General features: G+C 41.4%; 1 protein-coding gene across 1 annotated transcript in view; it reads right to left on the bottom strand.

Moving 5' to 3' along the window:
* BBS2 (Bardet-Biedl syndrome 2) overlaps window positions 1–26768 on the bottom strand; it is a 42937-nt gene that overhangs the window by 3690 nt on the left and 12479 nt on the right. Inside the window, exons 6-15 of the mRNA XM_003263071.4 lie at window positions 23750–23854; window positions 23580–23666; window positions 20300–20435; window positions 19947–20086; window positions 18990–19134; window positions 18484–18655; window positions 17401–17530; window positions 16062–16193; window positions 15368–15505; window positions 14602–14714 (exon numbers count right to left, since the gene is read on the bottom strand). Of these exons, the coding sequence (XP_003263119.2) occupies window positions 14602–14714; window positions 15368–15505; window positions 16062–16193; window positions 17401–17530; window positions 18484–18655; window positions 18990–19134; window positions 19947–20086; window positions 20300–20435; window positions 23580–23666; window positions 23750–23854 (1298 nt within the window). The remainder of the gene's footprint in view (window positions 1–14601; window positions 14715–15367; window positions 15506–16061; window positions 16194–17400; window positions 17531–18483; window positions 18656–18989; window positions 19135–19946; window positions 20087–20299; window positions 20436–23579; window positions 23667–23749; window positions 23855–26768) is intronic.

Below are 26768 nucleotides of genomic sequence, written 5' to 3'. Positions count from 1 at the left end.
AGTAGCGTACAGAAGTTAAGATGGTAAATTTCACATTATGTGTAGTTTACCATAAGTGGGAAAAAAAAACAAACTGTTCTTCCTCTGCTCCCACACCACAACAATCAACACAGAAGCCTTCTGTCCTCAACTGTGTGGAGGTTTTTCCCACACACCAAGAAGACAATCAGTTCTATAGCAGTCACCAGCAGGGTGTCCTCCAATTCCGTTCCGACACTATTCCCCTGGAGACACTGTCAGATCCCACAGATTGAGGGCTCAGTCCCACAAGACTGCCCGGCTTCACAAGTTCAGGCTGCCAGAATTTATGACTGATCTGCTTCAAGTTAGGGTTCCCATGACCCCTCTCTGGGTTTGATTAATTTGCTAGAGCAGTTCACAGAACCCAGGGAAACTTAATGGCATTTGCTAGTTTATTATAAAGGATATTACAAAAGATACAGATGAAGAGATGCATAGAACGAAGTATTAGGAAAGGCGCTTGGAGCTTCTATGCCCTCCCTAGGTGCATCAACCTTCAGGAACCTCCGTGTGTTCAGATGTCTAGAAAATCTCTGAATGCTGTCCCTTTGGGTTTTGATGGAATCTTCATTATTTGGGCATGACTGATTAAACCACTGGCCACAGGTGATCAACTTAACTCTCAGCCCCTCTCCGCTCCCTGGAGGTTGGGAGAGGGGTGTGCAGAAAGTCCCAATCCTCTAATCCTGCCTTGGTCGTTCCAGTGACTGATCCCTATCCTAAAGCTACCTAGGAGCTGCCAGCCATAAGCCAATCAATAGCATACAAAAAGACATCACTTTGGAGATCCTAAGATTTTAGGAGTTATTATGTCAGGAAACAGGGTTGAAGATCAAATATATATTTTACAATATCACATATCACAATGAAATTTCTATTTTCTTTTTTAGAGATGGGGTCTTGCTATGTTGCCCAGGCTGGTCTTGAGTTCCTGGCCTCAAGCCACCCTCATGCCTCAACGTCCCAAAGCACTGGGATTATAGACGTAAGCTACTGCACCCAGCCAAAAATAAAAAATAAATAAATAAATAAAAAGAATGGCTGAGGCAAGAGGATGGCTTAACCCCAGGAGTTTGAGACCAGCCTGGGCAATATAGTGAGACCCTGTCTCTACCAAAAATAAAAAAAAATTAGCCGGGTGTGGTGGCACGTGCCTGTAGTCCCACCTACTCAGGAGGCTGAGGTAGGAGGATCCCTTGTACCTAGGAGGCCGAGGTTGCAGTGAGCTATGATCACACCACTGTACTCCAGCCTGGGCAACAGAGTGAGATTCTGTCTCATAATGATTTTTTTTAGGGAGGATTCCCTCTTTTTCTATTGACTGGAATAGTTTCAGGAGGAATGGTACCAGTACCTCCTTGTAGCTCTGGTAGAATTCGGCTGTGAATCCATCTGGTCCTGGACTCTTTTTGGTTGGTAAGCTATTGATTATTGCCACAATTTCAGAGCCTGTTATTGGTCTATTCAGAGATTCAACTTCTTCCTGGTTTAGTCTTGGGAGGGTGTATGTGTCAAGGAATTTATCCATTTCTTCTAGATTTTCTAGTTTATTTGCGTAGAGGTGTTTGTAGTATTCTCTGATGATAGTTTGTATTTCTGTGGGATCAGTGCTGATATCCCCTTTATCATTTTTTACTGCATCTATTTGATTCTTCTCTCTTTTCTTCTTTATTAGTCTTGCTAGCGGTCTATCAATTTTGTTGATCTTTTGAAAAAACCAGCTCCTGGATTTATTGATTTTTTTAAGGGTTTTTTGTCTCTCTATTTCCTTCAGTTCTGCTCTGATTTTAGTTATTTCTTGCCTTCTGCTAGCTTTTGAATGTGTTTGCTCTTGCTTTTCTAGTTCTTTTATGAGGCCAGCATCATCCTGATACCAAAGCCGGGCAGAGACACAACCAAAAAAGAGAATTTTAGACCAATATCCTTGATGAACATAGATGCAAAAATCCTCAATAAAATACTGGCAAACCGAATCCAGCAGCACATCAAAAAGCCTATCCACCATGATCAAGTGGGCTTCATCCCTGGGATGCAAGGCTGGTTCAACATACGCAAATCAATAAATGTAATCCAGCATATAAACAGAACCAAAGACAAAAACCACATGATCTCAATAGATGCAGAAAAGGCCTTTGACAAAATTCAACAACGCTTCATGCTAAAAACTCTCAATAAATTAGGTATTGATGGGACGTATCTCAAAATAATAAGAGCTATCTATGACAAACCCACAGCCAATATCATACTGAATGGGCAAAAACTGGAAGCATTCCCTTTGAAAACTGGCACAAGACAGGGATGCCCTCTCTCACCACTCCTATTCAACATAGTGTTGGAAGTTCTGGCCAGGGCAATTAGGCAGGAAAAGGAAATAAAGGGTATTCAATTAGGAAAAGAGGAAGTCAAATTGTCCCTGTTTGCAGATGACATGATTGTATATCTAGAAAACCCCATTGTCTCAGCCCAAAATCTCCTTAAGCTGATAAGCAACTTCAGCAAAGTCTCAGCATACAAAATCAATGTACAAAAATCACAAGCATTCTTATACACCAATAACAGACAAACAGAGAGCCAAATCATGAGTGAACTCCCATTCACAATTGCTTCAAAGAGAATAAAATACCTAGGAATCCAACTTACAAGGGACGTGAAGGACCTCTTCATGGAGAACTACAAACCACTGCTCAATGAAATAAAAGAGGATACAAACAAGTGGAAGAACATTCCATGCTCATGGGTTGGAAGAATCAATATAGTGAAAATGGCCATACTGCCCAAGATAATTTATAGATTCAATGCCATCCCCATCAAGCTACCAGTGACTTTCTTCACAGAATTGGAAAAAATTACTTTAAAGTTCATATGGAACCAAAAAAGAGCCCGCATTGCCAAGACAATCCTAAGCCAAAAGAACAAAGCTGGAGGCATCATGCTACCTGACTTCAAACTATACTACAAGGCTACAGTAACCAAAACAGCATGGTACTGGTACCAGAACAGAGATACAGATCAATGGAACAGAACACAGCCCTCAGAAATAACGCCGCATATCTACAACTATCTGATCTTTGACAAACCTGACAAAAACAAGCAATGGGGAAACGACTCCCTATTTAATAAATGGTGCTGGGAAAACTGGCTAGCTATATGTAGAAAGCTGAAACTGGATCCCTTTCTTACACCTTATACAAAAATTAATTCAAGATGGATTAAAGACTTACATGTTAGACCTAAATCCATAAAAACCCTAGAAGAAAACCTAGCATTACCATTCAGGACATAGGCATGGGCAAGGACTTCATGTCTAAAACACCAAAAGCAATGGCAACAAAAGCCAAAATTGACAAATGGGATCTAATTAAACTAAAGAGCTTCTGCACAGCAAAACAAACTACCATCAGAGTGAACAGGCAACCTACAAAATGGGAGAAAATTTTCGCAACCTACTCATCTGACAAAGGGCTAATATCCAGAATCTACAATGAACTCAAACAAATTTACAAGAAAAAAACAAACAACCCCATCAAAAAGTGGGCAAAGGACATGAACAGACACTTCTCAAAAGAAGACATTTATGCAGCCAAAAAACACATGAAAAAATGCTCATCATCACTGGCCATCAGAGAAATGCAAATCAAAACCACAATGAGATACCATCTCATACCAGTTAGAATGGCCATCATTAAAAAGTCAGGAAACAGCAGGTGCTGGAGAGGATGTGGAGAAATAGGAACACTTTTACACTGTTGGTGGGACTGTAAACTAGTTCAACCATTGTGGAAGTCAGTGTGGCGATTCCTCAGGGATCTAGAACTAGAAATACCATTTGACCCAGCCATCCCATTACTGGGTATATACCCAAAGGACTATAAATCATGCTGCTATAAAGACACATGCACACGTATTCACAATAGCAAAGACTTGGAACCAACCCAAATGTCCAACAATGATAGACTGGATTAAGAAAATGTGGCACATATACACCATGGAATACTACGCAGCCATAAAAAATGATGATTTCATGTCCTTTGTAGGGACATGGATGAAAGTGGAAATCATCATTCTCAGTAAACTATCGCAAGGACAAAAAACCAAACACCGCATGTTCTCACTCATAGGTGGGAATTGAACAATGAGAACACATGGACACAGGAAGGGGAACATCACACTCCTGGGACTGTTGTGGGGTGGGGGGAGGGGGAGGGATAGCATTAGGAGATATACCTAATGCTAAATGACGAGTTAATGGGTGCGGCACACCAACATGGCACATGTATACATATGTAACAAACCTGCACATTGTGCACATGTACCCTAAAACTTAGAGTATAATAATAAATTAAAATAAAATAAAATAAAATAATGCAAAATAAATAAATAAATAAATAATTTTTTAAAAAAAAGAATGATATTGTCAAATGAAGTGACAAGTCAGACCAATGGAATAGTACAGAAAATACAGAAATAGATTTAACTGTGTACAGAAATGTGATATATGATAAGGGCAGTATCTGAAATCATTGTGAGCATGATGAACTTTAAAAGAAGTAGTATCAGGCTGGGCACAGTGGCTCACGCCTGTAATCCCAGCACTTTGGGAGGCCGAAGTGGGTGGTGGATCACCTGAGGTCAGGAGTTTGAGAACAGCCCGGCCAACATGGTGAAACTCCATCTCTACTAAAAATACAAAAAAATTTAGCTGGGCATGGTGGCACATGCCTGTAATCCCAGCTACTCGGGAGGCTGAGGCTGGAGAATGGCTTGAACCAGGAAGGCAGAGGTAGCAGTGAGCCAAGATAGCACCATTGCACTCCAGCTTGGGCAACAAGAGCGAAACTCCATCTCAAAGAAAAAAAAAAGTAGTAGTATTAAAATAATGCAATGTGGCCAGGTGCAGTGGCTCATGCCTGAAATCCCAGCACATTGACAGGCCAAGGCAGGCAGATTGCTTGAGCCCAGGAGTTCAAGACCAGTCTGGGCAACATAGCGAGACCCTGGCTCTACACAAAAATTAGCTGGCTATGGTGGCACACGCCTGTAGTCCCAGCTACTCCAGTGGCTGAGGTGGGAGGATAACTTGAGCCTAGGAGATCAAGGTTGCTGTGAGCTGTGAGCTCTCTGCACTCCAGCCTGGGTGACACAGTGAGACCCTATCTCTCACACACACACACACACACACACACACACAAATAATAATAATATAATAATAATGTGATAGTCATATGGAAAATGATAAAACTGAGTTTATTATTTATACGAACACCAGGATAAACTCCAACTGGAACAGAGACTTAATGTAAAAAAGGAAAATGTACAAGTACTAAAGGAAAACAGGTGAATTACTCTATACTCTGTTGTTAAAGAAACCTTTCTAACAGTAATTCAAAATGTAAAAGTATTAAGAAAATGTGGGTGGGCACAGTGGCTCACACCCGTAATCCCAGCACTTTGGGAGGCCAAGGCGGGCAGATCACCCGAGGTCAGGAGTTTGAGACCAGCCTGGCCAACATGGTGAAACCTCATCTCTACTAAAAATACAAAAATTAGCCAGGTGTGGTAGTGCTACTTGGGAGGGTGAGGCAGGAGAATCACTTGAATCTGGGAGGCAGAGGTTGCAGTGAGCCAAGATCACGCCACTGCACTCCAGGCTGGGCAACAGAGTGAGACTCTGTCTCAAAAATAAATAAATAAAGTATTAAGAAAATGAGCGATCAATTTGACTACATACAAAATTTTAAAAGCTCTTACAAGGCAAAATCAACATTAAAGCAAAAACTTTTTTTTTTTTTTGAGACGGAGTCTCACTCTGTTGCCCAGGCTGGAGTGCAGTGGTGCGATCTCAGCTCACTGCAACCTCCGCCTCCTGGGTTCACACCATTCTCCCGCCTCAGCCTCCCGAGTAGCTGGGACTACAGGCGCCCGCCACCATGCCCGGCTGATTTTTTTCTATTTTTAGTAGAGATGGGGTTTCACCGTGTTAGTCAGGATGGTCTTGGTCTCCTGGCCTCATGATCCACCTGCCTCAGCCTCCCAAAGTGCTGGGATTACAGGCATGAGCCACCACGCCTGGCCCATTAAAGCAACATTTTTTTTTTTTAATTAATTTTTTTTTTTTTTTGCACACAAAACAATAAACATTTTCTAAAAATACATACAAACAAAAAGATGCGTATCAAACATATTAGGAAGGTTGCACATGGGAAGACGGGGAATAGAAATGGGGAGTGGGAATTAAAGAAAATGAATGAGAGAGGGACTTTGTATGGATCAATGATAATAACTCAATCCTCTATTTGACAAAGAAGAAGGAGAAGGAAGAGGAAGAAAATGAAAGTGGGATAAAGAATCAGAAAGGGAGGAAAATAGAAAAAATTAGAGTATGACTCCAGGGTAGACCTGTTTTGTTGTCGCTGGGTTGGTTGGTTGGTTTGTCTGTTGTATTTTTCATATGTTTCGCCATGTTGGCCAGACTGGTCTCGAACTCCTAGCCTGAAGTGATCAACCTGCCTCGGCCTCCCAGAGCGCCGGGACTACAGGCGTGAGCCACCACGTCCAGCCCCCACATTGCTTCTGGCCTCCGTGGTAGACCTCCCAGACGGGATGGTCGGGCAGAGGCGCTCTCCACATCCCAGACGGGGCAGCCGGGCAGAGGCGCTCCCCACTTCCCAGACGGGGCGGCCGGGCAGAGGCGCTCCTCACTTCTTCCCAGACGGGGCGCCCGGGCAGAGGCGCTCCTCACTTCTTCCCAGACGGGGCGGCCGGGCAGAGGCGCTCCTCACTTCCCAGACGGGGGCGGCCGGGCAGAGGCGCTCCTCACTTCTTCCCAGACAGGGCGGCCGGGCAGAGACGCTCCTCACTTCTTCCCAGACGGGGCGGCCAGGCAGAGGCGCTCCTCACTTCCCAGACGATGGGTGGCCGGGCAGAGGCGCTCCTCACTTCCCAGACGGGGTGGCCGGGCAGAGGCGCTCCTCACTTCCCAGACGATGGGTGGTCGGGCAGAGGCGCTCCTCACTTCCCAGACGGGGCGGCCGGGCAGAGGCGCTCCTCACTTCCCAGACGATGGGTGGCCGGGCAGAGGCACTCCTCACTTCCCAGATGATGGATGGCCAGGCAGAGGCGCTCCTCACTTCCCAGACAGGGCGGCCGGGCAGAGGCACTCCTCACTTCCCAGACGGGGCGGCCGGGCAGAGGCGCTCCTCACTTCCCAGACGATGGGTGGCCGGGCAGAGGCACTCCTCACTTCCCAGACGATGGGTGGCCGGGCAGAGGCGCTCCTCACTTCCCAGACAGGGCGGCCGGGCAGAGGCGCTCCTCACTTCCCAGATGGGGCGGCCAGGCAGAGGCGCTCCTCACTTCTTCCCAGACGGGGCAGCCGGGCAGAGGCGCTCCTCACTTCTTCCCAGACGGGGCGGCGGGGCAGAGGCGCTCCTCACTTCCCAGACGGGGCAGCCGGGCAGAGGCGCTCCTCACTTCCCAGACGATGGGTGGCCGGGCAGAGGCGCTCCTCACTTCCCAGAGGATGGGCGCCTGGGCAGAGGCGCTCCTCACTTCCCAGAGGATGGGCGGCCGGGCAGAGGCGCTCCTCACTTCCCAGAGGATGGGCGGCCGGGCAGAGGCGCTCCTCACTTCCCAGACGATGGGCGGCCGGGCAGAGGCGCTCCTCACTTCCCAGACGATGGGGGCCGGGCAGAGGCGCTCCTCACTTCCCAGAGGATGGGTGGCCGGGCAGAGGCGCTCCTCACTTCCCAGACGATGGGTGGCCGGGCAGAGGCACTCCTCACTTCCCAGACGATGGGTGGCCGGGCAGAGGCACTCCTCACTTCCCAGACGATGGGTGGCCGGGCAGAGGCGCTCCTCACTTCCCAGACGGGGCGGCCGGGCAGAGGCACTCCCCACCTCCCAGACGGGGCGGCGGTCGGGCAGGGGCTGCAATCCCAGCACCCTGGGAGGCCAAGACAGGCGGCTGGGAGGCGGAGGCTGCAGCGAGCCAAGACCACGCCACCGCCCTCCAGCCCGGGCAACACCGAGCACCGAGTGAGCGAGACTCCGTCTGCAGTCCCAGCACCTCGGGAGGCAGAGGCGGGCAGAGCACTCGGGGTCAGGAGCTGCAGACCAGCCTGGCCAACATGGCGAAAGCGCGCCTCCAGCCAAAGGAGAAAAAGCAGGCAGCGGTGGTGGCGCGGGCCGGCAATCCCAGGCAGTCCGCAAGCCGGGGCAGGAGAATCACGGGAGCCGGAGGCAGGGGGTCTGCAGTGAGCCGAGTAGATTCCAACGTGGGCCACAGAGGGGAAAGAAACGAAAGAAGGAAGGAAGGAAGGAAGGAAGGAAGGAAGGAAGGAAGGAGGAGGAGGGAGGGAGGGAGGGAGGGAGGGAGGGAGGGAGGGCGGGCGGGCGGGCGGGCAGGCAGGCAGGCAGGCTAAAGCAACATTTTTTAAAAATCTAAGCAAAGGGAAAACCCAAATGACAAACTCCGGAAAACATATTTGCAACTCATATCACACATAAGAGATTAATATACCCACTATGGTTTGGATGTGGTTCGTCCCCGCCAAAACTCATGTTGAAGTTGAAATGCCAGCACAGCAGTGTTGGGAGGTGGGTCTAGTAGGGGGTGTTTGGGTCATGGGGGCAGATCCCTCATGAATAGATTAATGCCATTAATGCCATCTCTCAGGAGTGAGTTCTCGCTCATGCAGGAATGAAGTAGTTCTCAAAAGAGCAGGTTGTTATAAAGCGAGGGCACCCCTCAGGCTTTGCCTCTTCACACATGTCCCCTTCTCCTTTGACCTTTTCTGCCATGTTTTGACTTCACGCATGGCCCTCAACAGAAGTCAAGCGTATGCCAGTGCCATGTTTCTTGTAATTCCCAGCCTGCAGACCCATAAGCTAAATCAATCAACTTCCTTTCTTTATAAATTACCCATTCTCAGGTATTCTGTTATAGAGGCACAAAATGGACTAAAACAGTATCTGATATGTAAACAGACAAATAGTTCACACAAAAAAGAAATGCAAATGGCCCTTAATTAAAACAATGAAAAATGCCCAATACTGAACATAATAAATGGCTCCTACAACTCAACAGCAAAAAAAACAAAACAAAACACTAGTAATCCAATTAAAAAATGAGCTAGGGACTTTTTAAATAGAAATTCTCCAAACAAGAAAAACAAATGACCGACAGGTATATAAAAAGATGCTTAATGCCACTAGTCATCAGGTAAATGCAAATCAAAACCACAATGAAGTATCATTTCACCTCTGTCAGGATGACAATTATCAAAAAAAAGATAACAAGTGTTGGCAAGGATATAGAGAAATTGGAACCCTTGTACACTGTTGATTAGAATGCAAAATGGTGCAGCCACTATGGAAAACAATTTGCAAGTTCCTCAAAAAATTGAAAATAGAACTACCATATGATCTAGCAATCTCACTTCTGGGTATTTATCCAAACAAACTGAAGACAAGACCCTGAAGACCTATTAGCACTCCCACGTTCATCACCACACTATTTACAATAACCAAGATGTGGAAAAAACATAAATGTTCATCAACAGGTGAATAAAGAAAATTTAGTACATATAAACAATGGAACACTATTCAGTCTTAAAAGAGAGGGAAATTCTGCAATATGTGACAACATGGATGAACTCTGAGGATGTTACACTGAGTGAAATAAGCCAGTCATAGAAGGACAAATATATGACTATATTTCCATGGAGTATCTAAAATAGTCAAATTCATAAAATCAAAGAGTAGAATGATAGTTGAAAGAGGGGAAAAAGAAATGGGAATTTGCTTACCAATAGTTTCAGTTAAGCAAGAAGAATCAGCTCTAAAGATGTGCTATACAACACTGCACCTATAGTCAACGGTAAGGTATCATACACTTAAAAATGTGTTAAGAAGGTAGATCTCATGCTGTGGTCTTACCACAATAAAATAAAACTTAAAAAATAAAAATTAAAACTAAGAGACCGTTTCTCATCCCCTGGAGTATGCCAACACACTCCACTGGCAAGGCTGAAGAGAAACAGGCAATCTCATACATTGCTTATGGGAATACAAAACGATGTAACATCTATGGAGAATTTGACAAGACCTTGCAAAATTCTGTGTGCTGTATCATTCATTTACTGCAGTAATCCCATTTGTTAAGCCTTTTTCTCAAACTATCCTGGCAAAAATATAAAAAGATTTATGGGGCCGGGCGTGGTGGCTCACGCCTGTAATCCCAGCACTTTGGGAGGCCGAGGCGGGTGGATCACGAGGTCAGGAGATCGAGACCACGGTGAAACCCTGTCTCTACTAAAAATACAAAAAAAAAATTTAGCCGGGCGTGGTGACGGGCGCCTGTAGTCCCAGCTACTCGGAGAGGCTGAGGCAGGAGAATGGCGTGAACCCGGAAGGCGGAGCTTGCAGTGAGCCGAGATTGCGCCACTGCACTCCAGTCTGGGCGACAGAGCAAGACTCCGTCTCAAAAAAAAAAAAAAAAAAAAAAAAGATTTATGTAACAAAACTATTCATTAAAGCATTATCTACAGTAGCAAAAGAACAATCCAAATAGAGGAAACTGGCTGAAAAACAGCCAGAAAATGGAGTACTATGTAGCTGTAAAGACAAATGAGATGTATTTCTCTATACCATGGTGGAGAAATCTCCAAGATATATTTTAAATGTAAAAAGCAAGGCGCAGGCTGGACACAGTGGCTCACATCTGTAATCTCAGCACTTTGAGAGGCCAAGGTGGGAGGATCAGTAGATCCCATGAGTTCAAGACCAGCCCAAGCAACATGGTGAGACCCTGTCTCTACAAAAAAATAAAAAATTGGCCAGGCTGGTGGCTCATGCCTTTAGTTCCATCTACTCAGGAGGCTGAGGTGAGATGATCCCTTGAGCCTGGGCGGTTGAAGCTGCAGTGAGCTGTGATTGCATCACTACATTCCAGCCTGGGTGACAGAGCAAGACCCTGTCTCAAAAAAAAAAAAAAAAAAAAAAAAAAAAAAAAAGCAAGGTGGAGAAAAAGATGTATACATACTATGACTTAATCTAAGACATGAAGAGGGGTATGTGCGTATATATCTGTGTGTATCTGTGTATATATACTTAAATGTTCAACTGGTTATTTATAGTAAAAGGGAGAGAACAGAATGAAGGTCACAGGAATGGGAAGTTAGACTTTTCTGTGCATGCCTGTCTTATAGATCTAACTTTGGAATCACAAAAAGGTTTTAGTAAATATGTAACAGAATTAAACCAAAAAGGTAAAAATGCCAATCCTCCAAAACTGAGAGCAAATTAAACAATGAACCTAACTCTATATCAAATCTGTGGCATAATCAAAAGAGAAATAATCTCAAATGATTTTAAGATACAGTAATTTGACTGAAACTCCCTGCTGGGATATGCCCTAAAGACACAAAGAATTAACACAAAAAAAATCTTAAACTGTTTTCAGCAATCATATTGTTGATAACAACTTGGCTAATATTCTTAAATGTTGTGTCTGTGCTGTAAAATGAAGCAAATAAATAGTTATGTTGATACTGACTGGAGCCATGATATTCCCCCACTTTTTTTTAAGAGATCTTGCTCTGTCATCCCAGGCTGGAGTGCAGTGTCATGATCATAGCTCACTGCAGCCTCAAACTCCTAGGTTCCAGAGATCTTCTTACCTCTGCCTCCTGAGTAACTAGGACTACAGGCATGCACCACCATGCCCAGCTAATTTTTTTTTTTTTTTTTTTTTTTTGCAGAGACTGGGCCTCACTATGTTGCCCCAGCTGGTCTCAAATCCCTGGGCTCATGTGATCCTCCCACCTTGGCCTCGCAAAGTGCTGGGATTACAAGTGTAAACTACTGTGCCCAGCCTGAAGCCATGATTTTCAATGTGAGAGAGAAGAGATGCAGTAACAAAATCAAAGAGCCTGTATTCATACATTTGAATGGTAAATAGTATGAACTCATATTTTCTCATTGAAAAACAAATTTCCTAGCTCTATCCATTGAAAAGGCCTAAAAACAATAATCAACCCAGTAGCAATGAACATCTTTAGTGGTCAGACCATGATCTCTAAATATCATTTCTCACGTAAAAGAACCAGGACTCGAGAGAAATGGCTGGTTCCATATTTAGACTGGGAAATGTACCAGATAAGCCTAAAACATTTCATCATACAAGAAAACAAAGAACCAACCAAATTAATGGGACCATGTCCAAAGGCAACTGTATCCAAACTAAAGAGACTTCCATTGCCCACAGACTGGAAAATCTAGCCGTAAAAGGTCGGGCACAGTAGCTCATGCCTGTAATCCCGCCACTTTGGGAGGCTGAGGTAGGCAGATCACGAGGCCAGGAGATCGAGACCATTCTGGCTACCACAGTGAAACCCCGTCTCTACTGAAAATACAAAAAATTAGCCAGGCGTGGTGGCGGGCGCCTGTAGTCCCAGCTACTTGGGAGGCTAAGGCAGGAGAATGGCGTGAACCCGGGAGGCGGAGGTTGCAGTGAGCCGAGATCACGCCACTGCACTCCAGCCTGGGCGACAAAGCGAGACTCCATCTCAAAAAAAAAAAAAAAAAAAAAAAATCTAGCCATAAAAAAGAACAATAACTGATATAAATTGAAACACATTAAATATGTTCAAATACATGAGTATATAAGGACTTAAAAATCTCACTGGTCACCTAGTGCATGCTGGAGACCAACGCATTATTTTAAAGCTGCTAAATAAAGTGGATAAAGACCCTGTCTTTCCTATACAAACTGTAACTCAGGGAACCAAATAATTCATTAATTCATGAGGGAACATTATTTTTCATAGAAGTATTTCAACTAATATATGAAGAAAAGAATAACAGAATTAGAATATCACTATTTTGCAAACCCCAAAAGAAATAATGAATCTAGGCAATGATCATCAATGGCTGATAATATCATAAAAAGAAACAATCAAAAATTGCATGCTTCCTCATGGAAGTAAACAACACTACTCACGAAGTATTCTTGCCAAAATTTGAAATTGAATCTAATCAAGCCTCCAGATCTACCATTATCCTTCTATACAGGGGACAGAAGAATAATACTGAACATTACCACAAGGATACAACCAGCAAAATCCAAAATGGGACCCCACAGGAGAGGGAGAGAAGAGACTGAGTGGGCAAGCGAAAGTGTGGATTAAAAGATTTCCAACCAAATCCAGTGTATGGACTTTGATCTGGATCTTGATTTGAACAAGCCAACTTAAAACAACATGTCCACATTTATAAGACAACTGGGAACATCTAAACAGATGAGGCATTTGTAATAAGCAATTATTGTACATTTTTCTAAGTGTGATATGGCATTGTGGTTTTTATACATACATATGTGTGTATATATATGTATATATATATGTGTATATATGTGTGTGTATATATATGTATATATCTATGATATTGAAAGGCCCTTTGTCTAAAATAGTTGTGGCTAGAATTATACAATGTCCAAAATTTGCCTCAAAATTATCTAGTGCCTGGGAGGGAAAGAGGGTGAGTGTAGAGATGAAAAAAGATCAGTCTTTAGTTGGTAACTGTTGAAATTGGGTGGGTGTTACATATGAAATCATTATATTCGAGTACTTTTGTATGTGTTTGAAATTTTCAACAATACAATTATTTTAAAAACCATTTACCTCTGAGTAAAACCATTATAATTATTTGCCAATAATTCAGGCCTCTCAGGAAAAAACATAAGCAGCACTCTGGGTGAACTCTTGCCCCTAATATATACACATAAATTTCATCTATGATTTGTTAACTATTTTACTGAATTTTTTTCAGTACATTTTATTGGCAAGGTAAATCTGGCATTCTAGCAAGCACCAAGGAAGACCTGTACATACTTAACTTTTGTATTGTAAAGTGTTACATATTCAGAAAAATTCACAGAATATTTAATGAAGTCAAACAAGACATCAGACAGGAAGTTTCCCAATGTGTTTTTTCTGAACATAGTCCCTCCTTCTCTAGGAGAAAATACTATCTTATATGATAATCTCTTCCCTGAATTTATTTATATTTTTATTTATTGCATGTTTCCCAAACTACAGTTTACTCTTTTCTCTAACTATACACATGGATACATTCTTTTAAGTCTGTCTTCAGTGTCCATTATGCTTATCAGATTTTTCCTTGCTCTTATGTGTCATGGAGATTCATGTGCTCTCACTGCTGTGTAGTATTCCATTGTATGAATATATCACAATTCATCCACTGTCACTGTACTGTTCATGCTAATTTGGATTGTTTCCACTTTGAGATTTTTATAAACAATGCCTTTACGAATATTCTTATACAAATATCCTGGTTTATAAGCATACATATAACTAAGCTGTAACTTTCCCTAAGCTATAAACCAGGAATAGAATTGCTGGGTCATAGAGGACATGCATTTTCAACTTTACTGACAATCCCAAGTTATTTTCCAAAGTCACTGTAACAATTTATACTTCTACTGGTAACATCTGAGAGTTAATATTCCACACTGCTCACATTTTTAACCTTGCACGTGTATTAACCATGACAAATACTCACATGTCCCTCATCAGACGAGCATCCTCAGCTCCGACCAGCAAACTTCGGATCAAATTAGAATGATCAGCCATGTCAGCACTGAGCTTCTGATGCACTGAATGATATTCATCCACCTAGAGACCATGAACACTCAGGAATGAAAAAGGCCTCACAAACTTCTTGAACCCAGACAAATGAAAAGACACTATTTACCAGATATAGAGACCCCCTTCTTTCCCCTGTTCACTTATACCAATTAAGCTACTTCCCGTTATTTCATCTCTTTCTCAACAAGTTAACTCATCTGTGCTGCCTCCAATTTCAACAGGACACTCCATGTGAATCTTCCCCATGCTTTAGCACCAGGAGCCCCCACAACACACATTAATATTTTAGGGATTTGCAGTAGGAATATTGCATACTTTGGGGCCAATCACAATCCTCTTTATTTTGCTCTTTTATCTTGAATTTGGGTTTTTGGAAAGACCTAAACTGAAGACCAAAGCAGATACTACAAATAAGATGAAGAGCTAACAAAGGAAAATGTTAATATTTAAATGCATCACCTTAAACCAAACAACGCAAGCATGGTGCTCAAGAGCTAAACACTTCCTTTTATAAAATAAATCCTTAAGTAGTAAACTCTCCAATACTAGTTCAATTTTTACTTCAAGAATTGCAAAAATTCTTGAAAACATCACTATAAGTACATCTGTAGTATCATTAATCTCCTCAAATATTATTAGACTACCACATTCTCACAAATGCATCTACCACATTCCCTCACCTTAACTAGCACCTTTCGTAATTCCTCAAAATAGACAGGAAAATCCGCTTCTACTTGAAGGTCTTCAATAGCAAAAAATGATGCCATTGACTGGATGATATCACCAGCCAAATCAATATCATCAGTATTTATAGTAATCTACCCAGAGAAAAAAGAGACAAGTTTAGCATCCTCAGATATTAGACAAACTTAGCTAAAATAGTACCTGAATTTCCCCATACTCAGCAAAATTATTGTGCATATATTTATACGCAGTGTTGAAAAAGGGAAGTTTAGCTCTCAAAGAAATTACAAACTGCATTATTTCCAGCAGCTAGCTAAAAGGTAAATCCTCTACCCTCAGAAATTAAATGACAAAATCATCCAAACATTGAAAATGTTTTTCTTGACCTCTGTATTCCCAATTCTTCCCAAATTAGACAAGGAAGAGATGAAGGGAAGGAGGCAGAAAACATCTATTCCAGATTATACCCCAGTGTCTAAGATGGTAACACTAACAGACTAAGTTAAACCATGTGAAAAAAATAAAACAAAACATGTGGTTTTATGACCTTGACATTGATGTCCCCCACCTCACTTTGGACTGAATGGTAAACACCACATGAGAAATCTATGTCCCTCTCATTCCATGGTCTAAGTGTTTGAATAAATAAATTTTAAAAAGAAATCTATGCCCCATGATATTAAACATTACCTCTCCACTAAGTTTTATTTTTATATGCAGGTGGCCACCATTCCGTAAAGATGTGAAACACACTTGAAATGGAGCATTCTGAATGTGAGTGTCTTCTGGTAACAGAAAGTTCTGACTGAGCCATACAACAACCTTGAAAATGAACACAATGAAATGACCTCCATTTTTAAGGTACAGACATTTTTTTGTGTGTGTGTGCCTCTAGATGTGAAGGTACAGCCATTCTTGAGAGAAGAGTTCTCCTTCTTTCTAGTTTTACTGCTTTGTTGAGAAAAAAAAAAAAGAATTATACTTCACCCCACACCAAGAAAATACTAAAACGCTAGTCGCACTCCCTTTTCTCACCTCATCTATGCTCTTAAGTAACATTCATAATTATGCCTGGCCCCACAGCAGACATTATTTCATAGCATCTTCTACTTAGAAATAGTCTTATATGCAATGTACAAATGATTCAGGTATGATGCTGATTCTGTTACACAACAGCTCTTCTGTGGGTATAACCTGGACAATGTAGTATGCTTAAAACCATTCCATTCTATTCTTTAAGAAATGTAAAATGAAGTATACATGGGCAAACACCACAGATATATCCACACAATAAGGAAAATACAAGTTTTAATATTAATAGCAGTAACACCATGCAGTGGCTTGCAACACAGGTTCCACATGAGAACCATCCATGAGGCCTTCTGGAAGGGCCCACCTATAGAGTTTGTGGTTCCACAGGCCAGGCAGGGGCCTGAGAATCTACATGATTAAAAAGTCCCACCAAGAATTCCAAAGCCCATCCAAGGTTAAAGTCCACTGGTATTAGTCCTTTCAAATGTACAAGGTGCTACTCTTACACCAATCATGTAATCCTCAGGCCCCCCCAGTAAGGTGGGTAAGATTATCCTCACCTATAGATAAGAAAACTGAGGCTCACACTGGTGAGGGGAATTCCTCAAGATCACTAAGAATTTAATGAGTTAACGTAGCACTTAAAGCCAAAAACGTTCTTAGCTCCAAGTCCCACTCTCTTCATCTTGCTGCAGGTTCCTCTTGAAATACTACACCAGGACAACCACACTAAGACCATAACGGAAAGAGAGGAATTAAACACTGGTAAGAATTCACCAATATCTGAGGATTGCTCAGATGCTTTTTCAAAGTGAGAGAAGGTATTTTAGCAATATTTTTATTACAGGTTACAAGCCACCCCCAAGTTAGAGAATTCTTTCATATCATATTTACTGCTACCAATATAACACGTTCATGTGATTTTCCCTTTCTATGAAATAACACCTAAAGGATTCTATCGTGTAAAAGCATTGAAAGAGAAAAGCGAGATACTCACCCTCTGTGCTCGTTCTGCAATGGTAAAGTTAACATAACTGATTGGCTCACTGGCAGGGTCCAGGCTGGTCAGTGCATACATGGAGAATCGAGGGAGCTGTCTTGTCAATTCAAATACATGAAACTGGGTGCTATGGCCAATCAATGAAACACAAGAGAATTGTTTTGTACAGAATGTTGTTTCAAAATGCAAGGCCCAGAAAAGAAAGCCACTTCTGGGTCATCGATTAATATTTAAGGGTTTCACTTAAGAAGGAACCCCCAAAACACTTGAGGGTTAAAGTACTATAGTAATATATTAGGTTTGGGATTTGAAGACAGCATGAGTCTACATATATACCCGCATGCACTAAAGGTTTAAAATACCATAAAGGGGATGTAAAAAGTCTCTTATCTTCCACAAATAAAGCAGTTTTTCTTCACTAGCTGAGGTTATGTATGACTGTAATATAAAGGTGCATCCTAACTTTTGTAGTTTTAGTGGCCAAAACTACAAATTGACAAATCATCAATTAAACATTTTGTGATTATGAGATCACCTGACTAAAAACAGAAAATAATGATCTTAGCCAGGCGTGGTGGCTCATGCCTGTAATCCCAGCACTTTCGGAAGCCGAGGCGGGTGGATCACCTGAGGTCAGGAGTACAAGACCAGCCTGGTCAACATGGTGAAATCCTGTCTCTACTAAAAATACAAAAATTAGCTGGGCGTGGTGGTGGGCACCTGTGGTCCCAGTACTCAGGAGGCTGAGGCAGGAGAACTGCTTGAACCCAAGACGTAGAGATTGCAGTGAACCGAGATTGCCCCACTGCACTCCAGCCTGGGCGACAAAGCTAGACTCTGTCTCAAAAAAAAAAAAAAAAAAAAAAAAAAGAACCATCTTAAACTTACATATCAGTTTTTCCATTTTCTTTTTACAGGTTTCAAATTGAGGAAATAAAAGGTCATGAGAAACTTTGGGTAGATAGAACCATTAAATGGTTTCTCAGGCCTCCAAGAATCCACTGGGCATATGGAAAATTTATACATCTTGCCCTCCTCTAAGTGCTGTCCTGAAATGAACTGTGACTTGTAAAGGGTCACCTGCTTCTGTAACCCACAAATGCCTTCAAGTGCAGATCCACAGGGACATCTTTGGGAGGCGCAATAGGGATGCAGATGGAACTGGAGAGGTTGTGAATGCTGGGATGTACCACGTGGCTTTCACCTGTAAAAATTCCCTCTGCAAAAATCAATACTGCTCGGATGATGGTGTCTGCAGGGAAGAGTAAAAACAGTTTAAGAACAACTCCAACTTTGGGAAGCCGAGGCGGGCGGATCACGAGGTCAGGAGAGGTCAAGACCATCTTGGCTAACACGGTGAAACCCTGTCTCTACTGAAAATACAAAAAATTAGCCGGGCGTGGTGGCAGGCGCCTGTAGTCCCAGCTACTTGGGAGGCTGAGGCAGGAGAATGGCGTGAACCCGGGAGGCAGAGCTTACAGTGAGCTGAGACAGAGCAAGACTCTGTCTCAAAAAAAAAAAAAAAAAAAAGAACAACTCCAAGATGGCACAGGTGCCTCTAAATACCACTGTGAGTACTGTCTTACCATTAGAAGTGGAAATGCATAATTCTGTATGAGCAGCTTGGGTCTCATTCCTCAGGCAGACTGAGAGCTTGGTGTGGACCCTGGTATTGGCTGGGATTATGCCCCGATGCCCATCGGCCTCATTCGGTGGACTGGCCAATTCAGCCTGCAAAACACCCCACCCATTTCCTACTCAGTCAACAAAACACTGAACTAATATCAATTTTAAATAATATTGCTATTCAGCTTCAAAAGACAGAGCCTCCAGCATCTTATTATTATAGTAATCTGATTCTTTAGAATTCAGAGAACTCACCTCATTAGTGCTCCCTTGCTCTATCTGGCCCTGTGGGAAAATACCCTTGCCTCTTTCTATGGGTATGGTCCACTGTATCCCATCATGACTTTTAACATTTTTTAAGTATTGTTCTTTTAAAGTATGCAAACAAATTCCCTTGGTACATCAAATTCAAATACAGTAATGCATTACAGGACAAATTAAAGGAACATTTCAGCCAGTTTGCTTGTACGCACACACACAATTTTTACAGTTGCCAATTTTTAATATATTTGTTTTTGAAAAAGATAAAAGGCATTCTATATTGTTCTTGCCTTTTGTCACTTAGTAAGACAACAGATATCCTTCCATATCAGTCCAAGTATTGATTCCTTGAGCTGCTTAATATTCCTTAGCACATACTCCCTACTGCTGATGAATATCTAAGTTGCTTCCACCTGTTTTCACTGCTGTAAATAAATTGTGCTGCAGGAAATGTCCTTCAACAATCAGGAAAACATTTCTACAGTTTAACTACCTGGAAATGAAATTTCAAGATGAAAGGGTATATCCCATCTCAATTCTGACACTGGCAAAAAGGCCAAACCCTGGCAATGACACACTCATTCTTCCATATTTGCTGATCCTCCTGGTCAGTCTCAACATTTCAGCCTCAACTACCCGGTCACATTAGGACCTACCTTGGCGTTTTCCTCATAGTTACGGAGTTCCAGCAACAGATTCTGCTTCTTCTGACTCAGCTCTCGGAACAGGTCCTGCTCTACGCTGGTGTCCATGAGGTTCCCCCTCATCTCAGTCATGCCAGGCAGGTAGCCCCGGACTGAACAGAAGGAAAAAACCCCAAGTATAACCAGGTATATTTTTAGGTCATCAATTACCTGCTCTTAAAAACAAAAACCTAAGTTCTCCCCAACTTTGGTGAATTTGTTAGAACTACAGGATCTCAGTACAAATACTTCTGGTGAAATTTCCTGATATTTTGACCTAATCAAATGGAAAATGTGACTTAAGGATTTTTCTCATTCCAATTTACTTTCCCCATCCACTGAGCAGCAGATTAACTGTATGTGGCCATCCATCCGGTAATCTCCCTCTACCACACCGGCAATTGCAGAAGAAAAATTGTCCTTAAAGATGACCTCCCCAGTTCGGTCACTTCGAGCATCAACCTACAAATAAAACACAAATTTAAAAGTTGCTTATGCTACATGTTTAAAAACCACAAAATTTAAAAATAAAAATCAGCTTTAAAGGTCATTTAGTCTAGCAGTTTTCGAGAGTATTCTATGAAGCCCTATGACTTCTCAGGAGATACCTATGACTGCTGGGGCCAAGAGGGACCCTAAAGAGCCTCAACGAGCTGTGCTTTCTTCTTTTTAAATAAAAGCTGTTTTTCATATTGGCCTTCACATAATGCTTCATTTGAAGAAATGGGTCTGCTAAGAGCCAGTACATATAGTACGCACAGCACAGTGCAAAAGGGCATGGGCTTAATGGCCAAACCGCTCAGGTTCAGAATTTAGCTCTACCACATACTATCCACGGCATCTTGCAAGTTTCTTAACCATTCTGTGCTTGGTCTTTTCATCTGGGGATCAATAACCAGAACATGGAGAAATTAACAGTACTATACCTCATTGGGTATAATTGAGGCCTAATCAAGTTAACATATATCAACAGGGCCTGATACACAGAAGTACGTAATAAATGTTAGCTCTATATAAAAATTATATCTTTATTATATATAAATGTGTAAAGTATGTTGAATCTGAAGTTCAAAAACTACAGTTAGCCCAATCTTCCACCATGCAACCTTTTACAACTACCCTGTTAAGAGTCCCTCTTCCACATAAAAACTATTCAGATACTTTAGAGAGCTCTCCTATCCTCTAAGTCTCCCATTTCCAAGAGACAGAACAAATAAATAAATTGATTAGAAACAAATGCATCTCAAAAGTGATAATAAATGACCATCACTTAAAATGAAGATTATGAGGCCGGGCACAGTGGCTCACACCTGTAATCCCAGCACTTTGCGAGGCCGAGGCAGGCAGATCACGAGGTCAGGAGATCAAGACCATTCTGGCTAACATGGTGAAACCCTGTCTGTACTAAAAATACAAAAAATTAGCTGGGTGTGGTGGTACGCGCCTGTAGTCCCAGCTACTAGGGAGGCTGAGGCAGGAGAACCGCTTGAACCCGGGAGGTGGAGGTTGCAGTGAGCCGAGATCACGCCACTGCACTCCAGCCTGGGTGACAGAGCGAGACTCTGTCTCAAAAAAAAAAAAAAAAAAAAAAAAAAGATTATGTTCCAGGCAAGGACACAGGTATTATCAACAAAAGGCTAGCTACAGAAAATCTAGCAGAGCACTCATTTCGATGACCAATGCTACTCACTATTTTTGTCTTTTCATAAACAATCTTCTGGGCAAAACTTTGCAACCAAAACATAAAGTAATTTAGGTTACAGCCTACCCCTTGTCTACAGTACATCACTGTCAAGTATTCATGCTATTAATAACATCATGGAAGCCTGAAAATTATGAATGCTAAAGCCTGTGAAAGAACGAATGACCTGTATTTTTAACAAAGCACATTAACGTAGCCCTCTAACTCAGACTGACCTGAACTTGCTTCTTTCTAGTTAAAGCCTAGCTACCTAATGGCTTCTACCACAGCATTTCCACAATATTTAGCAAATAAGAAGGCTCATTTGCTAACTAAGAAGCAGGACTACAAATTAATATTTCTGTGGGTATTCTGATCTTTTGCTTAATCCAACTGGGAGGTTTTACCCCGAAAGGAAAGGATGGCCCTCCAACTCATCAAATGACATACAAAAGACAAAGTTAATTGTCTACCAGCATTTATTTAGTATTTTCACACCTGTATTCACAAGTTGGATCTGTATATTTCCTTTTTGTATATTTCTGTTAAATGTAGATAATCGGTTTTTCCACTTATATAATTTTCTTATCTTTTTCATGCTCAGGAACAGATTACATAATAGAAATTCCTTAAAATTTCAAAAGCATTTAACTATAAAAACATCTAGGTCAAGAATTATATTTCAAGGTAACCTGATAAGTTTTCAAGTCTAGTAGTTTTCTAATTCTTAAGTCAGTCATAATAATTTATATTCCCTCAAAATATGATCCACTGCTACGATCTGAATGTTTGTGCCTCCACAAATTCCTATGTTGAATGCTATTAGCCAAGGTAATGAATGGTATTGGCAAGTAGAGCCTGTGAGAGGTGATTAGGTCATAAGGGCAGAGCCCCCATGAACAGGATTAGTGCCCTATAAAAGAAGGCCCAGAGAGATCCCTTGCCCCTTCCACCCTGTAAGGTTCCTATGAGGAAGTGGTCCCTCACCAGACACTGAATCTGCCAACACCTTGATAGGGGGCTTCCCAGCCTCCAGAACTATAAGAAATAAATTTCTGTTGTTTATAAGCCACCCACCCTATGGTATTTTGTTATAGCAGCCCAAACCAACTAAGACATCCATTTCACAGATTTTCATATTTCTTAATAAGCAACTATACAGTCTTATAATTTTTAGTACCCATACTAATGACAAAACTAAGTGGAGAAGCAGAAACCAACATAACAGCTTTTTAGAATCTGTTCTTCACATAACACCAAAGGAATGCCTACAAAGTGCTAGAGAAAAGTAAAGATAAATCAAAGAAGAAAAGATAAGAATTTGCTGATCCCCTTCAGGCAATCCAACACTGACAGACAAGAAAGCGAGGGCAAATGGTATCCATGGAGATCTGGCAGCTACCTAGGCAGCTTCTAAGAAGACAATCCTGACTTGCCAAAAGACTAAAAAATTCTGATTTGAAGTTAAAAGAGGAAAGCAACCAAAAGGATTTTATTTTAAAGTTACAGCTCAGAAAACAATATGTTAACATGATTCTTCCCATTAGTGCTAAGTTTTCAGGCAGTTTTGAAGATTTATTAGAAAAGAGCTATTCAAACAATTCCTTAAAACTCCTTTTTTACTGTTCTACTACCTAGAATAAATCTGGCTGATGGATCCTCAGCACTTCAAATAAGAGATTTAGAAAGAATCTCCCCGAAGATTTCCCCCAAACACCACTTATAAGACTTACACTCTCTCACTGCGCAGCTCTTGACAATGATAGCAGGAATAATGTGTCAAGATTATTAAGTTAAATGTCAAAACACTGCCAAGGAACGAACTGAAGTTTACATCCCAATGTTACTGTTCTAAGTCCTACAGCCAATACACCTTGGACAATTACTACTCTGAATTATACCTGAACTTTGCTATTCAAACTTACCTTCCCATTGGACCAACCAGTTATCAGTTCATTCACTCCATCAGAATTAAGGTCAAAAGCATGAATGCTCATGGCATGATTTTTCGACTGAAAAAGAATTTTAATAATTAGCACAGAAGTCTCCCAATAAGTATCAAGTACCTGAATATCAAAGGCTAAATTATACTAACTTTAATTCTCCAGTATCGGGCTGTTTTGTCATAAACTCCAACTGTGCCATTAGAAAGGGCATAACCAAATCGACTGCCATACATGGGACAAAGTGAGGTGACTGTCTGCAAAACAATCCACAAAAACACAGTATCTTTTCATTAAGGCTCGGTTTACTGTCAAGTACGGCTTTATAAGACTTCACACTCCTTGTTACAACTATGTTAAAATTAGATTTAAAAGCGCTTCCAATCCATTAGTGGGGAATGTATTCCTCTTCTCTACGATACATGTCATCTACTTCAGAGTTGTATAATCAGATTTAAATAAACTCACAGAGTTTGGTGTTTTAGAGCAACCTTATGTGGCAAGTTTCAGAAAATTATTTTTAAAAAACACATGAAAACTGAAGGACTAAGGAAGAAATAGCTACACAAGATCGAGAATATGCATATACAATAGATATTATATATGTTCACCCAAGAGGCTTTAATGATTATTACTTAACTTATAACATCCTACAGTCTCAATTTTTAAAAGACTTATAACAATCCACAATTGAATATCTTACTTCATGTATACACTTTTCTTTCTATGACATAATTTGTTTGCTAGAGGTAAAAGAAAGAACACATAATCCTTTGAAAAGTAAAAATCCAGGCACATGGATTTGTGTAGTATATAACAATATACAGAATGCATATACGATACAGAAATATTTATAGGACTGTTCAAGGATTTGACATCCTTAAAAGGATAAAATTTTAGGTACTGAACAAAACTTTCCTTTAAAGTTAAAACCAAAGCTTAATGATATCCATGATCCTGCAGATCTACTTTCTAATTCTGCTCCTAATACAAGAGATATTAAGAAATAAATTGTATAAAGCAGAGAATAGTTATATAATTTCCTTTACACCTACAGCTTTTCTACAAAACCACCCACTTCACTTAACTATGAATACAAAGTGCTGTGTAGGATTCCAGAATTATTTAGCTCAAGGCATTCTTCTGACAATACTTCATACTGTTCAACTGCCAAATGAATCATGATTTTGCTGATCTGGGAAAAGATATTTGAACTAGGAGCAAAACCCAACAAAGAGAACAGGAAAATGGCCCTGCAAATGAACAATGTTATGAAGTCTATATTTTCATAAATTCAGCCCCAGATTCCCGAGCTCCTTTACTGCTTCCTTAGTTCACCAGTTTCTTCCTTTTGTGGACTAGAAGATCAAGAAGTCCCCTCAAATCCCTAACTCTATTCCAGGTTCTTGTCCTCTTTTCTAGAATTTAGGAAAGAGATGTTTCAAAGAATTCAGTCTCCTCAAATCTAATATTAACAAGCAATAAAAATCCAACAAAATCTGAATGATTCCCACCAAAGGAGAAAAGATTTACCACAAATTAGAATGAAAGGGATATGAGAATGCGGGACACAGCATCTATCAGCCAGGGATTTTCAAGTTGTTTTTTTTAGTGGTGGGGGAGGTTGCAAACCCCTTTAAGAATGTAATGAAGACTCCGGGCCCTCTCTTCAGAAAGCACACATAAGCACATACACACAAAACAGACTCCCGGGCCGGGCATGGTGGCTCATGCCTGTAATCCCAACACTTTGGGAGGCTGAGGCGGGTGGATCACCTGAGGTCAGGAGTTCAAGACCAGTCTGGCCAACATGATGAAACCCCATCTCTACTAAAAATACAAAAATTAGCTGGGCGTGGTGGCAGGTGCCTGTAATCCCAGCTACTCGGGAGGCTGAGGCAGGAGAATCACTTGAACCTGGGAGGCAGAGGTTGCAGTGAGCCAAGGGCATGGCACTGCACTCCAGCCTGGGCGACAAGAGCGAAACTCCATCTCAAAAAAAAATAAAATAAAAAACAGACTCCCTGTAGAGACACACATCCTCAGACTGCTCCTTTTGGCACCCATTTCTCCTCTTCATTTCTTCTCTGTCCACAACTATCATCTTACATCATGATAACTGTGAATATATAAAAAGTACAGTAGGGCTAAATAAAAACTGATGACTCTTGCTATAGGATAAATTAGTTAAAATCATTGATAACACTGTACATCAATGTGTAGGTTTTGCTTTTCGTCTCCTTTTATAGTCAGGGGAAAAGAAGTCTGACCTTCTTAGACAGCTTTTATGAGTGACATGAAGCAAGTAATTTAAAGACAAGAGGCCAAGGTCAGTATTGAGATTATTGCCCTCGAGCTTTTCTGATACAGACTCCTAAATACCACATAACTAAATTTTGCAGAATCCCACCATTCTGATCTCTAAGACTCTCTTTTACTGGTTTCTTTCTGTCCATTTACAACGTTCACAAGTTATTGCTCCTTTATCCTCTTCTTATTCCTTAATTAAGAATATCTTATTTTTTTCTGTTTGAGTCTTGCCCAATCCTAGAAAACTAGCAGCAAATAAATATTCTAAGAATGTCAAAACCATAAAGGATACAGGTAATCTTTAGATACTGCTTTTTACTTTATTTTTGTCTTTATTTTCCTAACTCTTAACACTGTTACTTTGTTAAAATTTTATTTTTGAGACAGAGTCTTGTTCTGTTGCCCTGGGTGGAATGCAGTGGCGCGATCATAGCTCACCGTAGCCTCAAGCTCCTGGGCTCAAGGGATCCTCCTGCCTCAGTCCCCCAAGCAGCTGGGACTACAGACGTGTGCCATCACCTTCTGGCTAATTTTTTATATTTTTTGTAGAGATGGAGTCTTGTTATGTTGCCCAGGCGGGTCTCAAACTCCTGGTCTCAACTGATCCTCCCACCTTGGCCTCCCAAAGCACTGGGATTACAGGCATCAGCCACGGCACCAGGCCTAAACATCACTTTTTAAAAATAAAGTTTAAACTCTTTAGGAAATATCTCGGGTTCAGTTACATGAGTGATTCTAATCACAAGTTCTATAATTTTTAAGTTTACCTACAGAAATGTGCCAAAGAAGTACTGAATTTGCAGGAAGAAAAAAATATAAACATCTCATTTATGCACTTCAGCCCTACTGAATACACATGAT

The sequence above is a fragment of the Nomascus leucogenys genome, chromosome 2 (assembly GCF_006542625.1).
Source record: "Nomascus leucogenys isolate Asia chromosome 2, Asia_NLE_v1, whole genome shotgun sequence".
Lineage (NCBI taxonomy): Eukaryota > Metazoa > Chordata > Mammalia > Primates > Hylobatidae > Nomascus > Nomascus leucogenys.
The sequence above is the reverse complement of the archived record's forward strand: the minus strand, read 5'-3'. Positions and strand labels throughout refer to the sequence as shown.